Raw genomic sequence first — 17,878 nt, 5'->3', positions numbered from 1 at the left:
TTTGTTAAAAATCCATCCAGCCCTACTTTGTGTTGCCATCCTCTCAGGGTAAGTACAATAGTTGTTTTTTAAAAAGAAAAAAATGAGCCATATGTTATTAAATATAAAATGATGTGTGAGGTCCAAAGCTTTAATTGATTGTGAAAGGGATCCTCCACCCAAATGAAAGATTAAGAGTAATATACTGAAAAGTGTTTCTCGAAGTGTGGACAGATGACCACCTGTATTAGAATCATTTACATTGTTTTTTAAGGCAGATTCTTACATCCTACCTCCAGAGAAAGGGTTGTCCTGCAAACTATAAATAATCATATATAACTCTAGACAGGATAATAAAAACATCAAATTATATAGAAGTGTTACATATTTAAGTTCCTGTTTCCCAAAAAGAGAAATTTTACCTTTAAAAGAGGTAGCAATCTACTTCATCAGTGTCTCCAAATCGACTTTCCATTTCCATACTTCTCACACTTGGTAATTAAAGTATTTTTTGTGATTATCATTAGATATGATAGCTAAGGCCAGGAGGGCAAATACCTGTCATTTTCTACCATAGTCTGTCCACAAATTAAGCAAGACTATCACTTTCAGCAGCACCGCCATCTAGTGGCAAATACAGCTATTACTGCCCCAGTTTTAACGTGTGTAACTGTTGTTCTCAAACTTGTTTCTTCAGCTACACACAACTGTTTCCTCCTGGAAACAGAATAATAGCATTCCTTTCCAAATTATCATGTGGAAAAGACCTATCAGAGGACACATATATGAATCTAATCAAATTTTAAAGAGATTAAAAAATCTCTTTAAATCTTTGGCTCTGTGTATTTTCTACTAATGATCTATTAGTTCATGACAAATGGACTTAGAAACAGCTTTTTCATGGTTAAGTTTTTAAATCTGTGGACTTGTATGGTTTTTAATAACTTGTATTGCAGGCAGTATGTATTTTCCCCACCCCCTACCTAACTAAACCAACAGGATAAAAAGCCCAGAAACACAATTATGCATACAGAGAAACTTAAAAGTGGGTAAAAGGATAGGCTATCCGTGCAGGGATAACTGGTCATCACATGGGATGAAAAAATGATTCTCGTTGGCCCTCAATTTTTCAGAGCTGCCCAGAAACAAAACCATACTCCCTTTAATATAAATGGCATGTTGCCTCTCAGTTTCATTCTCACTGCAGTTCCCCTGAGGTGGGTAAGGAGCACAAGAAACTGTCCCCACTTCTTAACTCCTAATCCCGTATGGGGCTCCCCATCAATATTTGAAATAAAGTTTACTTGGGGTTCCTTTCTGGTAAAACATTATTACGGAAAAACGGGAGCATACATAGAAGTATAATCATCTGTGTATTCCCACCACCCAAAGAGAATTTTAAACATTTCCTAACACCTGATCATTTTGCATTCACCGTAGGGTGATTGCACATACACATCGTTTTTCTTTAAAAAATGGCGTCATGCGCTGGATATGTAGGTTGTTTATTATTTCGAGACATCTTTTTAAATCTTCATCGATGTGTCCCCACCTTGGAAAGCGTGGGAACTTGAAGTCGCTGACTGCCCGGAAAGGGCTGGCAACCGCAGCAAAGCGGCGCGAGACAACCGAGACACCGGGATCGGAAGAAGAACAGAAACCAACAAAAAACTTCTGCACCCTAACTGTAACCTTTGAGCTGCCCGCGCGTGCGCCGGAACCTTGGCACCCAGTGCAGCTACTGCGCACGCGCCAGGCACGGAGACCGGAAGCGGAAATCTATCGCGTAGGGTGGGCACCTCTTTGACCAGTAACCATGCGCGACTTGGAGGAGCCAGGGCCTCGCCCCACAGCGACCCCTTGCGGGTGCGTGAAGCCGGCTCTGGAGACAGGTAACTTCTGAGAGACTTGCGGTTTCGCACACAGAACAGTCCCAGGTGCGGGAGCCTACTTCACTTCAGAGAAGGACGCGAGATGCGAGACCTTGAACTGATGTGCGTCCTGATACTTATTGCCAAAGCACGGGTCATATGCTCCTTCTACCACGTGACGCGTCTGAAGCGAGCGGGATGACGTCATCTCTCATCCTCCGTTCTTGTAGCTAGGGGTCGGTCTGTTGGCACTGTGGCTGCAACAGTCACCTGCAGTGTAACGGCCTTTCTCTTAGGGAGTTTTCGTTCATATACGAGAGAGGATATATACAGCTGGTGTTATGCCGGTTAGGAATTAATAAATTCCCCACGTGAGGAACATCCTGTGCTGTAGGAATTGAGGAGGGAGGAAATAGTTTTAAACTGGGTTTAGAAATACGGACATGATTTTGTTTCTCTTTATTTTCACCTCTTTACATAGAGCAAGGTATAGTAACTTTAGAAACTGGAGGAAGCAAATAGAAGAAAATTAGTCAAGCCATCACCCAGAGAAATCCACTGTTAATGTCTGTTGACGTCTGTCTTCCATACTTGTTTCAGTACATGCATACTAGAAAATGAGTTGATATGCGACCCTACTGTTTTATAAATTTTATTTTTAATTTAAGATGCACAAAAATCTTTCCATAACAATAATTTTAAGGGATTGCACCCTATTTTGTTTTATAGATGTGCTGTAATTTATTTAACCAGTTGCCTATTGTTAGACGTTTAGGTTGTTGCCAGTTTTCATCGTTCTAAATGGAAGTTCTTGAAACTACAATCTTTGTGTATGTTCTAAATGTTTAACTTAAATTTCCTAAAAGTACTGTTACCTGGTCAAAGATTGTGCTCATTTTAAGAAAGTGTTGCACACTGCGAGGATATAGGTCTAATATTTTGACAGGTAGGAAAAAGCAGGGCGCAGAGGTCTACAGAGCATGGGACTGGGGAGCTGTAAATCCTGAAGTACTGGATGGAACAGGGAGGTTTGGGAACCTTTGATTAGATTCAGATTGTAGAGAACCTTGAACACCAGGCTAAGAAATGTGCTGTCTATTAACAGTGGGAAACATGGAAAGTTAAAATTAGAGATAGGATGACATAAGGAACTCAGAGTCTGGAGGATTAGTGCAGTGTGATTTGAGGAGAAGGGCTGGCAGAGGGGAGACAAATTATAACAAAGGTAAGTGACTAGTTCAGGCAAGAGGTGGAAAGAACCTGAACTTTTCTGTCTGCACAAGGCTTGTAAATAAGCCTTGTGTACAAAATCCTCTGCATTAGTAACTTGTTGATTTTTCTTATTACGCAGTTAATACAGTTGTAATATTGTTAAAAGGGAGAAAAAAAGCCTGAGCAAGGGCTTTAAAAACCACTCCTTGCTGAGCACCTTCTGTTGTACTAGGTGCTTTACATATTTTAGTAATCTTACAACTTTTCAAGAGGTTGGTTATCTTTGTTTTACTATCCTTGTTTTTAGACGAGAAAACTAGGATTCAGAGAGGTAAGCGGTTTTGCCCAAGGTCACATAGCTAGTGTAGTGGCCCTGTGTTGTTTTTGTCCTTTTTCTCTTCTGATAGCAGTCCTAACCCTCCCATGTTCCTTTAGGGAACCACTTCACCCCATTTCCATGTGGTTCTCATGCCAGTAGTACCCTGGCGTCCCTGTGCTTACCCCTATCCTGTATGTAAGGCGGTTTGATTTCATTTGGATTGTCCATCTCTGTCAATATACTGGACACCATTGAGGATGAGAACTGCTTATTTATGTCTGTACCCAGGCACTTAGCACAGTGCTTATACCAAATGGTAGGTGCTTAATGTTTCTTTTTATTTTTTTATTTTTTTGAGATATGAGGCAAGAGGAAGAAGATCAGGATTTCCTTAGATGGACGTTCTCAAGCCTCCACTTCAAGTAGAACATTCAAGTAGCATTTATATTTGCAAAGTGTTGAGTATTTGTATTTCATAGCATTATAATCCCAAGAACAGGGACACAGATTGTATAAATAGGTTCCAGAGGGCTCAGACATATTAGAATATGGCAAATTCCCAGTAGGTTATTAAATGGACATTTGATACATTAAGAGTGGTCCCAAACTTTAAGAATGATGTCGTTGAGGGACTCCTACAACATAGCTCCAGCGTATACTTCCATCCAGTTCATTGCTAATCCACTGTCCTCTTATGGTTTTACAGAGATGCACAAAGAGGATTAGAATACATATAATTGGTTACAATGTACATTTATCATAGCATATATGTAACTCGTGACTCAGTTACACACTTGTAGGTCCCAGTCAGATAGTCAGGGCAGAAGTCTTTGGTCATTACCACAGCTATGACATTTCCCATGATATTGAAACATACTATGAGAGTCTCCGCAACAGTTAACTCCACTGTGATAAGAGTTCTTGTTTGTATTTTTCCCCAAAATTTAGCACAGTGTCTGGCAATTAAGACATTTGGAAAGTGTTTGTTAAATAAATAAAAACAGGATACAGGAATGCTAGATGATTAGGTTAAGATCCTTTTTGTCCATTTTTCTTAATGATATTTTAATGAAAACCAGAGACTTATTTGACCTCAGTTTCTTCATCTTTAAGATCTTAGTTTATTGTATCTGTTACACAGAGCATAGATGAGGATAAAAAAATTTAAAGACATCCAAAATATACACAATATTCATGGTTCTTAGAATTATAATATTGAGAGGGAGAAAGCAAGTCTGAGAAGGTAACATTCAGTTTCAAACCAGTTTTTATAGTACTTAAAGACAAAATAAATGAAATATTGTTTAGGCATGTATATGCATGTGATAAAATCAGATTTAAAAAGGAAGTGAATGGCAAAGACCACATTCAGGCACCTCATCTCAGAGGGAAAGGAGGGGTGTGAGAGAGGAGAGAAGCAACAAAAAAAATGCAAGTTATTGGTAAAGCTCTAGTTCTTGGGCTGGGTGGCGGTTACACAGGATTGCATTATAATTTATGCTTTATTACTTACATATGTGTTGCATATAATATTTTATACGTATCAGTTAATTTCATTTTTAAAGTGAAAAGTAATGAAAGGTGCTGTGAGGGATGGCTCCAGGCCTGTAGTCTTACCACCGGTGTTGGTGAGATAGATTTAATGGAATCCAGAAATAAAATGAGAGTCTAAAGTGTCATTATATCATGTCTTAAAGGAAGTTAATAAAGCCTTCATGAAATGTGAAAAAAAAAAGTTATCTATAAATTAAAAATGGTAGTTGCAGATACCTTGGACTTTAAACCTGTAGTGATGCTACCTGACCAGTGTTTTTCTTCTTGTGAAAGGAGTTACTGCTTTAAAAAATATTTTTAATGATTTGTGATTTTTGCAAAAATTTCAAATATAGAAATCACAAATAATCCAAATATTTCTCCACCCATTTTAACCACTGTTAACATTTTGATGAATATCCTTCCAGATAGCTTTCTAGACGTATATGTACATATTTAGATAGGTAAATATATAAACAAATTTTTATAAGTAGGATTGTTATACTCATTATTGCTCTTTCATTTCGTCACTTTCCATTTTAGTCAGTTAAGACTTACATAGTCCTTTTTCCATGCAACATGAAGTTTTTGAGCACCTGCCCTCTTGCAGGCAAGTACAACTAGACACTGAACACAACAGTAAACAAAACAGAAAATCCCCTGCCCAGGTGGAGCTTACATTCTAGAGGGGCAGAGAGCAACTAGACCAAGCCTAACCTGAAATCTACCCTGCCTGTAGATATTTTAGTAGTATGATACCATGCACTCATTTCATTGCTTAATTAAACTAGTTTATTTCATATGTTGTTTTCAATAGAAAGCATCTTTTCTTAAATACAACCACTATCTCCTTTCATTATTCTTTGCTTTGTATTTCACACTCCAGCAAATCAAAATAGCTTGTTCCCTGCATATGCTATAACATTTCTCATTTAACTTTGTGCATGTTATTCCTTCTATTTGAAATGCTCCCTTAACCTTAACCTCACATAACTTAGTAATGGTAGTATTGAATTTTTCCCCCCACAAATAGTATCTTTAACATATTATTTTGTATTTATATAGGGCTTTATTCAAGAACCTTAGATGCTTTACAGTCATAGCTAATTAATCCCAATAACAGTCCTGGAAAGTAGATATTACTCCCATTTTACAAGACAGGGAAACTGAAGCACAGAGAGGTTAAGTGACTTGCCCAAGGTCACACAATTAAATTCACTGAAGAGCCAGAACCTGAGTGCCTTATCCTCCCAGCTCCCAGTTAAATACCTCATAGGAAAATCTAATGAAAAGTATCTTTAAAGAGTGGTATGTTATAAAAATGAGGTCTTTTCTGTTGCCATCAAGGAAAGGAAAAAACCTGTACTGATGATCAGAGGCAAGCATAGATTTTGAATTACGGTCATAATAGGTTTTCTAGCAATGTCCCCTTTCTTTCCTTCTTTCTTTCTTAGACCTTCCTAGTAGATCATCTAAGGGGATATAACAATGTGTATGTAATGATGAGGATATTTATATGTATTCATGAATACTATAAGAATCATGTTCTATAGTTGCATAATACCTAGTAGATTTTAAAACAATGACATCAGTGAATTGAAAAACACATGTTTTCCTACATCTTTGATGACCATTTGACTAATGACTTTTTATCTAATTTTCTTCTGTAGGCAATCTTTTAACTGAGCCAATTGGCTACTTAGAATCCTGTTTCTCGGCCAAGAATGGTACTCCAAGGCAGCCATCCATTTGTAGCCATTCAAGGGCCTGTTTGAAAATTAGAAAGAGCATCTTTAATAATCCTGAACATTCCTTGATGGGCTTAGAACAGTTTTCTCATGTTTGGTAAGTTATTTTATAGTTAGCAGTGGTACTTTGGGCCAGAGCTTGCACCTGACTAAAGTACTCCAGTTTATATGCAACCACTGATGGAGGCAACCTTTGAGCCTGCCATCCAGATCACTCTTGTCTGTTGCATAAAATTCCTATACGGTATTTGTGCACGTGAGTGTATGCACAATTTGGACACCCTCAGGGAGGCTTGGGATCAACTGAGGGGGCACCGTCCATTTGCAGTTGGTTCTAATTGTGATGAATGCCTTTCTGTCAAGCTGAAATCTGTAGACCTTCTCAATTCTGTCCATGGGTCATTATTCTGTCCTCTAGACCAAGGGTCAGCAAGCTACAGCCTGTGGACCAAATCCATTCCACCTTGTTTTTGTAAATAATTTTATAGGAACACAGGCACATGCATTCATTTATGTGTTGTCTGTGGCTGCTCTTGTGCTACAGCAGCAGCAGAGTTGAATAGATACAGTAGGGACTTGGATGGCTTGCACACCCTGAAATATTTGCTATCTGAACCATTATAGAAAAAGTTTGTGGACACTGCTCTAGACCCATGAAAAATTAAGTCTACTCTTCCAAAAATTCAAAAGAGACCTTAGAAACCTGGATACTTTAAATATCAAGGGTTACCTATATTAAGACCTGTGTTATACTAGTATTACTTGCTGTCACTTGGAATTCTATCTCTGTCCATTCTTCTTCACCCCAATACCAGCAGTCTGAATTGGCCGAATTTTACTGGTGAAGACCTAAAATTAAGTTTTTATTCTGAAATAGCTTATTTTTCATGTTAATTTGGGGACATGGATAGAATAGAAAGAACATGGGCATTCTGACCTCGTTTGTATGATCTTGGTTCAAATCATTTAAATTCAAAACATTGCTGATATAAAAAAATGGACTCAGAAGTATATAGATTTTTCCTTATTCCTCCTATTTTTCTCCTCTTTCATCCCCACTCCCCAACACTCTTCATAGATGATCACTGTTAACAGCTCAGTGTATGCATATCCTGCCAGACCTTTTCTTTCTTTTCATTTTTTGATACACATAGAAGCATAAATATACATATACAGAGTGAGTGTGTGTTTTTAAAAATGGAATAGGTTTTCTTCACTCAGTACATATAGATTTAACTTTTTTTGCTTTAATGGCTGCCCTTTATTGCAAAAAATATATGTACCATAATTTGACCACTCCCTTGTTAATGGAGAGTTATTTTGCTATTACAGTAATGCTATAACAAACCTCCTCAGATACGTGACTTGGGCACTTGTATATTTTTATGAATAGGCTATCAGAAGTGGCTGTATTGGGTTAAAGTGTGTGCATATTTGTAATTTTGGACAGCTCCTACCCATTTGCCCTCCAGAAAGTTGAACCAATTTATACTTCAAAGGTATATGAAAACGTCCTTTTCCTACACCCGTGTCGCACTATATGTTACCTGTTTTTCACATTTTTGCCTGACAGGGAAAAATAGTATTTTGTTTTTCAGTTTAATTTCTTTATTAGTGAGGTTCAAAATCTTTTCATATCATTGTCAGCATTTCTATTTCTTTTGTGAATTGCCTATTCATGGTCTTTGTTTAGTTTCCTATATTGAGTTGTCCTTTGTGATTCGTAGGAACAATTTATATACCACAGGTATTAACCCATTATACACATCGTAAACATTTTCTCCTGGGATGACATTTTTGCAGTACATAAATTTAATGATTTAATAATTTCAAATCTGTTATTGTTTTTCTTCATGGATTCTTGCTGTTGATCTTGTGTAGGAAGGCCTAGTAAAGTTATTTAACATGTCTGAGCCTCAATTCCCTCATCCTTAAAATGGGAGATAAATTATACTTCTTGGGGTTGTTAAGTGGATTAAATGAAATGAGTGTAAAACTGTGTATCATACTGCCTGGCAAAAAGCAGGCATTTACCTAGTAAATGTTGTTTATTCAAGCATTTTGACAAATGTCTATTAAGTTCCTGCAATGTGCCAGTCATTGTATTAGGGGTAAAGGAGACAGAGGTAAGACTGTCTTCCTTCAAGAAACAGGAATGGTATTATTTCCCCCCCACTGATTATATTTTAATACCATTAAAAGCATTCTTTCTGTTTTAATTTGTGGGGATTAAAGTTTTTCCCCCTCCAATCATTATGATAAATTAACTTACGCTCTTTTCTTACTGAGTGGTTTGTTTTCAATAGGATTTTGTTTGTTTTTCACAAAAATGGTCATTTGAGCTGCAAGGCAAAAGTGCAGCCTCCTCGGCTGAATGGTGCGAAGACTGGAGTTTTCTCCACAAGGAGCCCGCATCGTCCCAATGCAATAGGACTGACCCTGGCCAAACTGGAAAAGGTTGAAGGTAACACACTTATTTCTACTTATACCTTTTTTTCCTTAACCAAAAGAAGTCTTATCAAATCAACATAGTATTCAGGACTGGCTGTGGTTCAGACAAGTACCAGTGGTGGTACCTCCTGAGAACCACCAAGACATTGAAGAAAATGAAATGATTAAAAGAATGTTAGCATTGAAACACTTTGAAATAAGCTCTCCTAGAGTGCTCTGAGTTTGTTTATATCATTGCATTTATCAACATTTTCAATTATTTAAAAATAGCTCTTAAGATTTTATACTCATTAAATTAGTAACCAAATTTTCTCTGAGGTGGAATGTAATAAATACAAAATTATTCAAAACTAATCGTACACTTTCAAAATTTAACACACGGTAACTGGTTGTACATGCATATAGGGTAGTGTATCATTTCTTCCTTGCAGCCTTGTAGAAATGAACTTGCATCGTGGCTACAGTGCAGCCATCAATGATGATGTGTGGCACAAGGTCTGGGATGAAGCACACTGTAGGATCCAACAACTGTCAGATTGTGGAAGTACCTGTGTAGAGTACACAGACTAGTTTTAACTAGCGTTCATCTATAACCTAGTTACTAAGCCGTACCCTTTCTTGAATCACTCTGACCTAATCACATGTTTGTTAGAGAAATAGCAAGTAGACTAGGAGTCAGGAGACCATTCCAGACTTCAGCTTACTTGTTTGTAAAGTGGGCAAAAGAGAAGGATCTGCCTTCTCTGGGATTCCACAGGATATTTTAAAGGCTCTTATGATACAAAAGCTCTAAGTACTTTTCAGGCTATTGGGTGCTAAAAAGACAAGAGCAGTTATTTTGCTTATACTTTCCCAAAACTTGAGCTGCCCTGCTGGACTGAATTCAACCGGGTCTTGGGTATGTTTTCCGGAAAAAATGTATAGCTGATCCAACTTGAGTTTTACCAATTTGTGATGGCTAACCAACTTGGGTAACAGTACTGGAACATTTTATGATCATTCGTACAACCCACACATATTTTCTGAGCACTGACTATGGGCCCAGCATTGTTCTAGGTACTAGGGATATAGTGGTAAACAAGTCAGATAAAAGTCCCTGCCCTATGGACGAACTTAACATTCTAATGGGGAGATCAAATCAGAAAGGTGAAAGGCAAGAAACAACAGCACTATAGACACTCTTACTAAATAAGTATTGTAGTGACTACCTGTGTTTGTGTGGTGTTTACAGTTTGTAAAGAGCGTTCCTGTGTGTTATCTCACAGTGGTTCTGTGGGTTTGATAGGGTAGCAGTATCCGTTTTATAGATGAGGGCACTGTAGCATCCAGCCAGAGGATTGTCTGACTCCAAATCTCATGAACTCTGACCTAAGCTACAGTGCCTTTCTTCTGCAGATACTGTAAGACATAACCACTTAGAAAGTCCAAAATCATCTTTGCAAAGTTCCAGACTCATTCACAGTAAGCAAAGTCCTTTGTCAATCCTGTTTTTCTTAAATGGAGACAGAAGCAAATGTGATCACATGCAGTGTTTTGATTCTCATTTCACCGGTTTCACATGGATCAAGTTAGTAGACTTTGCACCAGTAGCAGGAACTGGACAGCAATTGTATAAGTGAGACAAGAGACCTGTCCTTAATATTTGGTATGCTGACTTTTGTTCTGCTTAATTGTTTGATGTGTCTTAATGGTGTGTTAGATTTCTATTGCTGCATAACCAATTATGCACTTATCAGTTTAAACAACACACATTTATTATGTGTTTGAAACATTATTATGTTTCTGGGGATCAGGAGCTGGGTCCTCCGTTTAGGGTTTCACCAGGCTGCAATCAAGGTGTCAGATGGGATGAGTTCTTATCTGGAGGCTTGACTGTGGAGGAATCCACTTCCATGCTCACTCAGGTTGTTGGCAGAATTCAGTTCCTTGAAGTTGTGGGACTGATGGCCTCAGCTTCTTGCTGGTTGTTTGCTGGTGGCTTCTCTCAGCTCTGAGCAGCTGCCCACAGTGCCTAGAGACCACCCGCAGTTCATGCAATGTGGGCTTTCCCTACGTAGCTGCGGATTTCGTCAAGCCCACAGGGAGAGTCTCTAGAGTGAGTCTGCCAGCAAGCACAAGAATGTTAGGTAACATATTTTAGTCACTGGAGTGATATCAAGTCACACTCGAGGAGGGGATTGTACAGGTCATGAACACCAGGAGCATATAGGGCCACCTTAGAATCTATTTGCCACAATGGAAACCTCATTGGTCTCACAGAGATATATTAAAGATACTGATGTACCTGGCACAGAGTTAGAAACCCCAGTGATGCAAAGATGAGTCGGCCCCACCCATTGCTGAAGGGCTCAAGGGCTCACTGGTTAGGCAGGTCATTGTCAGACCGCATGAAAAAGGCTCTCCAAAAAGTTTGTATACAGGTTCCTCTAGAACCCAGAGGAAAGAACGCGTACGTCTGGAAAAGCCAAAAAGGCTTTGTAGAAGAGGTGCTATGTGAGAGCCTTGAAGAGCAAGTGGGACTTTGATAGGTAAAGAAGAGGATGGGTTTCCGGTGTAGGCACCAGGTGTAAGAGCCTGGTGTGTAAGAGGATTGTGAGTAAGTTTGGTGAGGCTAAGTAGTTCTCTATTTGTTTGCACTGTCCTTCATTGTCAATATTTCTAAGAGGTGTTTTTCATACTACAGGTGGAGCTATATACCTTTCTGGAATTGATATGATTCATGGCACGCCGGTACTGGACATAAAGCCCTACATAGCTGATTATGACTCGCCACAAAATCTGATCGAGCCTTTCGCAGAATTTAATTTACATAGTAACCAACACAAACCAAAAACCGTGTCCTGGTCTGATGGCAAGACTGACACTGGTGCCCAGCAGCAGCTCCCAGGCTGTGATGAACCACAACCCTGCAATCGCTTGGAGGAGAAACCTAAGTGTGCCGAAGGGAGACCTGTGGGAGAAAACGACGTGCAACATGACGACATGGCCGGAAGCCAGCAAAGCTCGCCAAAACACCAGGAGAGAGCAGCAGACTTGGGCTTGGAATCAAGAAGTGGTCAGGGTCCGAATGTGGCAGAGCAGCGAATCGGCCCGTATCTCTTGGAGAAGAGTCTTTCAGAGGAAGGTACAGATAAGAGGCTCAGGAGAGGGGAAGCAGCAGTGGTCCCACAAGGACACAGCGTGGAAGTGAAGCCCGTGGCTCTTCACTGCCCTTCCAGCATGGCTAACACAGCTCACGGCAGTGTGGTTCCCGCCTGGGTGCGAGAGGCCCCCGTGGCCACCTTGGAAGTGCGGTTTACTCCTCACGCAGAGATGGACCTGGGGCACCTCAGTTCAGACGGTGATCCAGGTACTTTCCATTTCTTATTTCTGAATAAGTGATGAGCTTTTACTAGGAGATTTAGCCAGTTGGTATTTCTGAGGGCAGTTACATAGAGGATTTGTCACGATGACTGGCAAAGAAATCTAGGAGTATAAAGTAATATTTGGGCAGCACCATCATCTGATGATTTTCATTCAACAACTGTTTATGCAGCATAGTGAGTCCCAGGCGCTCAGTAAAGAGTTTGCTGAGAATGGCTCCTGCCTCACAACGTGGCGTCATGTCTATCTGTCATAATAGTCCTTGGAATTTTCAAACAGCATTCAGAAGCTAACTTGTGCATGTTCTATACTTATGCAGATTAAGTCTTTTTCATCTGTTTTACTAGCTGACTAGAGAAATGTCCCAGGTTATTCTGTCACGTGGCTGATAGCGCACCCTCTGGCACAGAGCCCAAAAGAGGGAAGGAGTCTTTCAGCACAGAAATTGTCCCCATAAAGTCACAGCACTAAAGACACATACAGTTTACTGCAGAAGCGAGGCCACAGGACTTTTACTTGAAACTTGTTTACTTTAACACATGTTTTTTAACAAACATTGTTATCTGGTTTCTCCAACCACAGCAGATCCCCAGCAGCTATCTGTTAGGTTGCTGCAAAAGTAATTGCAATTTTTGCAATCACTTTTAACCTTTTAAACCTTAATTACTTTTGCACCAACCTAATAGAATGAAGGAAGGGGCTGTTAAGAGGAGGGTGCAGTGGCTCCAGTAAGAAAGAGCCGGTTAGTTGCAAAGGAGATGTCAGATTTCATCATCTGCCACGGGAGGGTTGTGCTTCTCATTCTTGCCTAAGGCTTTATGTTTAAACAAAGTACTTAATTTTAAATTAATCTCTTTATTTTAAAAGTTTTATTTATGAAGGTTGTTTCATCTCTGTATGCAGTTGGCAGGAGGAGGAATGTCGGTTTTAAAAGGGTTTTGTGGTAGAACAAAGCAGTACTACCTGGAAGGCACTTTATATTTATCCTTACCCCTTGTTTTATGGTTATTGAATGCTTCGTACTTTGGAAGTTTCCTCTTTTTCAAACTACAGTGTTGCATGCCTGAGAGGTTACAATATGCTTTATTTATTAAAAAATGATTAAAAAGAAAAATTTTGTATTATCATAACTGTAAAACAGGGACTGATTTATGACAGCAGGATTTAGAGCCAGTGCAGAAAGTTTAGAGGGTAGAAAAGATGAGAGACGTTGCAGTTGGGTGGAACTGGCACTAGAATAGAGTGCTGTGGGCACACGAGGGAGAGAAGCCTGACCGGGGCAGTGGGAGCCCTGGACAGGCTTCCTGGAGCTTACAAGGCATTTGAGCTGAGCCCAGAAGGGTAAGTAGACAGGGCACCTAACGCCGTGTGAACAAGCAAAGGCCTAGAGCTCCTACCAGACACTCTGTTAGTGAAGGTGTGATGGTTTTGGAACTCCTCTTTTTTGGGTGGCCTTAGAGTCATTTTATGAGCCACACAGTAAAGGCGTCTTAGCACTGCAGAATTGATCCGTGGTTTTTGACCAAAAATTGAACTTCATAGCTTTACTTACCAACTTATTTATTAGATATAGCCCAGAGTGAATTTTGGCTGTTTGATAACAATTGAATTTATTTTCAGAAAGATAAAGACCCACCACCACTGCAGACGCTATTTTGAACAGGAATAACGTTGTTTAAAGCACATGCCTTCCTGGAAGGGCCTGGCCTTCATTTGGATGTATATTGTGTTGTAACTATTAAAAATTAGGTCACAGTTAATTTTTTAAGACTGTATTTTTAAAAATTAAAATATCCACAGTAACGTAATGAAGGAAGTTTTGCCACTTGACAGGGTAAAAATCTTTTTACATGACATACACACCTGGGTGGAATGGGGTTGACTGTTCTCTCGTGATGGAGTTGAACTTTCTCAGTGTATCCGTTTCAGTTTTCACAAGGACGCTTTCATGTTGTTGTTCCTTAGAGAATGTGGTATTACTTAACTGTGGAGCTGTGACACTGGCTGTCTCATGCACCTTCCCTTACCTATAGCTAGTGCTCTGGGTATGTGTGGTTTATGTCTTCTTTTTTGTGGCTTTCTGAGAATGCTGGGACTGTCATGCGTCTCCCTGCCCGTTCCTCCATCCTGAGAAGAAAATTACAAGGAATTAAAGTCCACATTGAGCATAGAAAAGTGACATTTAGGTTGCCAGAAAATGAAAGCTCAGCTCTCCTAGTTAGGAGACTAAGGAAAAATATCACCATGATTTTTCTGTTCAGAAAATATAAACTTATTTGGGTATATGAGTTTAATCTAATGACAGTAAATACCACTTGAAGGTGACGTTCTCTGCAATGATTGAAGAGATTTCCAAACCCTATTCATTTCAAGTGGTATTCAAGGAACCAACGAAACTCCTCATTGAAGTTCACAGTAATGAAATTTGACCTGCATGATTTAAAAAATTTTTCAATTACTGTTGACATTCAATATTATTTCGTATTAGTTTCAAATGTGCAGCATAGTAATTAGACATTTATATAACTTACAAAGTGATTCCTGTAAGGCTAGTACCCACCTGGCACCATACATACCCTGTTTCCCTGAAAATAAGACCTAGTTGGACAGTCAGCTCTAATGTGTCTTTTGGAGCAAAAATTAATATAAGACCCGGTATTATATTATATTATATTATAAGACCAGGTCTTATAGTAAAATAAGACCTGGTTTTATATTAATTTTTGCTCCAAAAGATGCATTAGAGCTAATTGTCTGGCTAGGTCTTATTTTCAGGGAAACACAGTAGTTAATACAATATTATTGACTATATTCCCTATGCTGTACTTTACATCCCCCTGATTATTTTGTAACTACCAATTTGTGTTTCTTAATTCCTTCACCTTTTTCACTCAGCCCTATCAACCCCCCCCTCCCATCTAGCAACCGTTTGTTCTCTGTGCCTATGAGTCTATTTTTGTCTTGTTTGTTCATTTGTTCTTTAGATTCCACATATAAGTGAAATCGTATGGTATTTGTCTTTCTCTGACTTACTTCACTTAGCATAATATGCTCTAGGTCCATCCATATTGTCGCAAATGGTAAATTTCATTCTTTTTTATGGCAGAGTAATATTCCATATTATATATGTACCACATCTTCTTTATCCAGTCGTCTATTGATGGGCACTTAGGTGGGTTCCATATCTTGGTTATTGTAAATGGTGCTGCAATGAACATAAGAATGTACATATCTTTTCGAATTAGTAGTTTGGATTTCTTTGGATAAATTCCCAGAGAGGAATTGTGACCTGCATGATTTTGAGTGTTAAATTGTGTTGTTTTCATTGCAGATGTCGGTCAGGCTTCATTTAAATATTTTCAGTCAGCAGTGGAAGCAAGGCGTGCCATTGAGTCTGTGTTGTCCGCTGACCCTCGGTCTGTGTATCGACGGAAGTTCTGCCAGGACCGCCTTTTCTACTTTACTATAGACATGGCACATGTCACTTGCTGGTTTGGTGATGGCTTTGCAGAAGTTCTAAGGATCAAACCAGCTTCTGAGCCCGTTCAGATGACTGACCCTGCAGAGTCCTTGGTGTCTCGGGGATCGTAAGTAGCCTCCAGCACATCTTTAAGAGCCTAACTGACTTCCAATTGGCCAGTGGATTTCCTGTACAAGTTAATGATGTGCCTTCTTTGCAGAGCTCACTGCTGTGATTGATTTGGGTTATTCAAAATACACATACTTTAATAAACCAAGAGATAAAATTGAGAAAAATTGCTGTATGCTTTTTGATCATTTAATATTGAAGAATCCAAAGGTGATGCTGTCTCGGTAATTCCTGAAAGAAGCTGGCTGTTCGTGGCACCTGATAAAATTGGGCAGAGATCATTCTAGCAGGGACTTGCAAGCTGAGGGGATCCTGTTCAACAATTCATGTTTGTTTTCCTGTCTGGAAAAGCTTGACCTCTCCATTTATTCTAATTCAAACTGAGTTACTGTGTCTGAGGAAACTAACAAATCAGAAACAAGTGTTTATAAAGATTTTTAGAGATTAAACCCATGTTTCAGAAACTTCGTCACACATGTGTATGTGTGCACGTATGTATGTATATTTAATCCTGATTTCAAAATAGAGACTCTGAGATGTCTTTGTATCAAAACAGAAAGTCACCCCCAGAAGTACAAGAAAATAACTACTAGTTTATTTCTTATTTATTCTGTGACTACTGAGAACCTACTATGGGTTAGGTTTTGGTGCTAAAATGAGATAAACAAGATGCAGTTCTTGTTGCAAGTCACAGTTAATGAAAGAAGAAGATATAAGGACATTATTGTATTACAGTTAGATAAATATAGTAATTAAGTCTGTACATGGTTCCTGTGTAGCACCACGTAGAAAGCCGTTGTAAGAATGTACTCACATTGCCTGTAGGTGATTTTAATGATGTGATCCCAGATAACTGAAGATTTATGATCGGTGTAACCAAATTCAACACCTGTCAAGATGACATCGGCTTCCTTATCACAATTATAAATCTTACAGCTGATTGTTCATGGTTTTGAAACGAGCCCTGCTGCCTGTAGATACTTGAACAGTCATTTGTGGCTGATGACACTGCAGTCTTGAATCAAACTGGGTTGTCTTTGAGGTTACTTAGAACCTCTTGGGGAACTATCTTTAATTTGATTTTTAAAAGCTTTTTATTTTGAGATCCTAATAGATTCACAAGAAGTTACAAAAATAGTGCAGAGGTCCCTTGTCCCCTTCACGTAGCTTCTTCCTGTGGTAACATCTTACATAACTATAGTATGATGTTAAAACTAGGGATTTGACATTAGTATAATCTACCATTTATTTTGACTTTGATATTTTTCTCTTAAAATTGTTTTGAAACCGAATCAGGACTTGAAGCACAAAATGTTGACATTTAATATGGAAATAATAATGTTGAGGACGATACCAACCAGCCCTCCAGTAAGAGGACTGTTGAGTGGTTTGGGGTTTTAATGTACTTTCCCAGGATTTTAGAACTGAAATCCTAAATGTAATCCAGCCTAGTTCTCTGCCAGCTCGCTCACCAGTCTCTTCAGTATCCCCAGCGTTTGGCCCCCTGGCTGCTGCTTCAACCCCTCAGTGATAATCCTTCAGCCCTCGTCTTGTGTAGTCATTAGTTACGGACAGTGCCCATCATTACAATGTTCTTCCTTTATATGAGATAAGACCTGTTCTCTGATAACCTCACCCTTTCGTGGGGCCACAGGGCGTAAGGCTGATTGCACTCCCGTGTTAGCCTGTCAGATACTGTTCCAGCTTCCCACGTTTCGGTCCTCTCTTGGCTGAGCACCCCTATTTTCTTCAGCTGTTTCTCATATAGCATGTTCTGAAGTCTCTCCCCACCCCAGTCCTTGAGTTCCCCATG

General features: G+C 39.2%; 1 protein-coding gene across 7 annotated transcripts; it reads left to right on the top strand.

The window, feature by feature from the left end:
* Nucleotides 1-1,717: 1,717 nt before the first annotated feature.
* TRMO (tRNA methyltransferase O) lies at nt 1,718-16,234 on the top strand. Of its 7 annotated transcripts, none has more exons than XM_019729189.2 (6): nt 1,718-1,871; nt 6,585-6,759; nt 8,969-9,126; nt 10,509-10,574; nt 11,797-12,462; nt 15,808-16,234. In XM_019729189.2, the coding sequence occupies exons 1-6, from the start codon at nt 1,796-1,798 to the stop codon at nt 16,065-16,067; spliced, it is 1,401 nt and encodes a 466-aa protein (XP_019584748.2). In that variant the 5' UTR covers nt 1,718-1,795; the 3' UTR covers nt 16,068-16,234. The 7 variants fall into 7 exon arrangements, with proteins under 7 accessions (XP_019584748.2, XP_019584750.2, XP_074186854.1 ...); XM_074330753.1 differs by lacking the exon at nt 6,585-6,759 and adding an exon at nt 9,545-9,608 and having other exon boundaries at nt 1,735-1,871; XM_074330750.1 differs by having other exon boundaries at nt 1,818-1,916.
* The last annotated feature ends 1,644 nt before the right edge of the window (nt 16,235-17,878 follow it).

This window comes from Rhinolophus sinicus, linkage group LG04, assembly GCF_036562045.2.
Source record: "Rhinolophus sinicus isolate RSC01 linkage group LG04, ASM3656204v1, whole genome shotgun sequence".
NCBI lineage: Eukaryota > Metazoa > Chordata > Mammalia > Chiroptera > Rhinolophidae > Rhinolophus > Rhinolophus sinicus.
This window is presented reverse-complemented; position numbering and strand designations above follow the sequence as displayed.

Excerpts from the sequence above, each read along its gene's own strand:
- TRMO (XM_019729189.2), top strand. The coding sequence starts at position 1,796 with ATGCGCGACTTGGAGGAGCCAGGGCCTCGCCCCACAGCGACCCCTTGC. Across the intron at positions 9,127-10,508 it reads CAAACTGGAAAAGGTTGAAG|ATACTGTAAGACATAACCAC; the intron begins GTAACACACTTA and ends TTTCTTCTGCAG. Across the intron at positions 10,575-11,796 it reads AAGTTCCAGACTCATTCACA|GTGGAGCTATATACCTTTCT; the intron begins GTAAGCAAAGTC and ends TTCATACTACAG.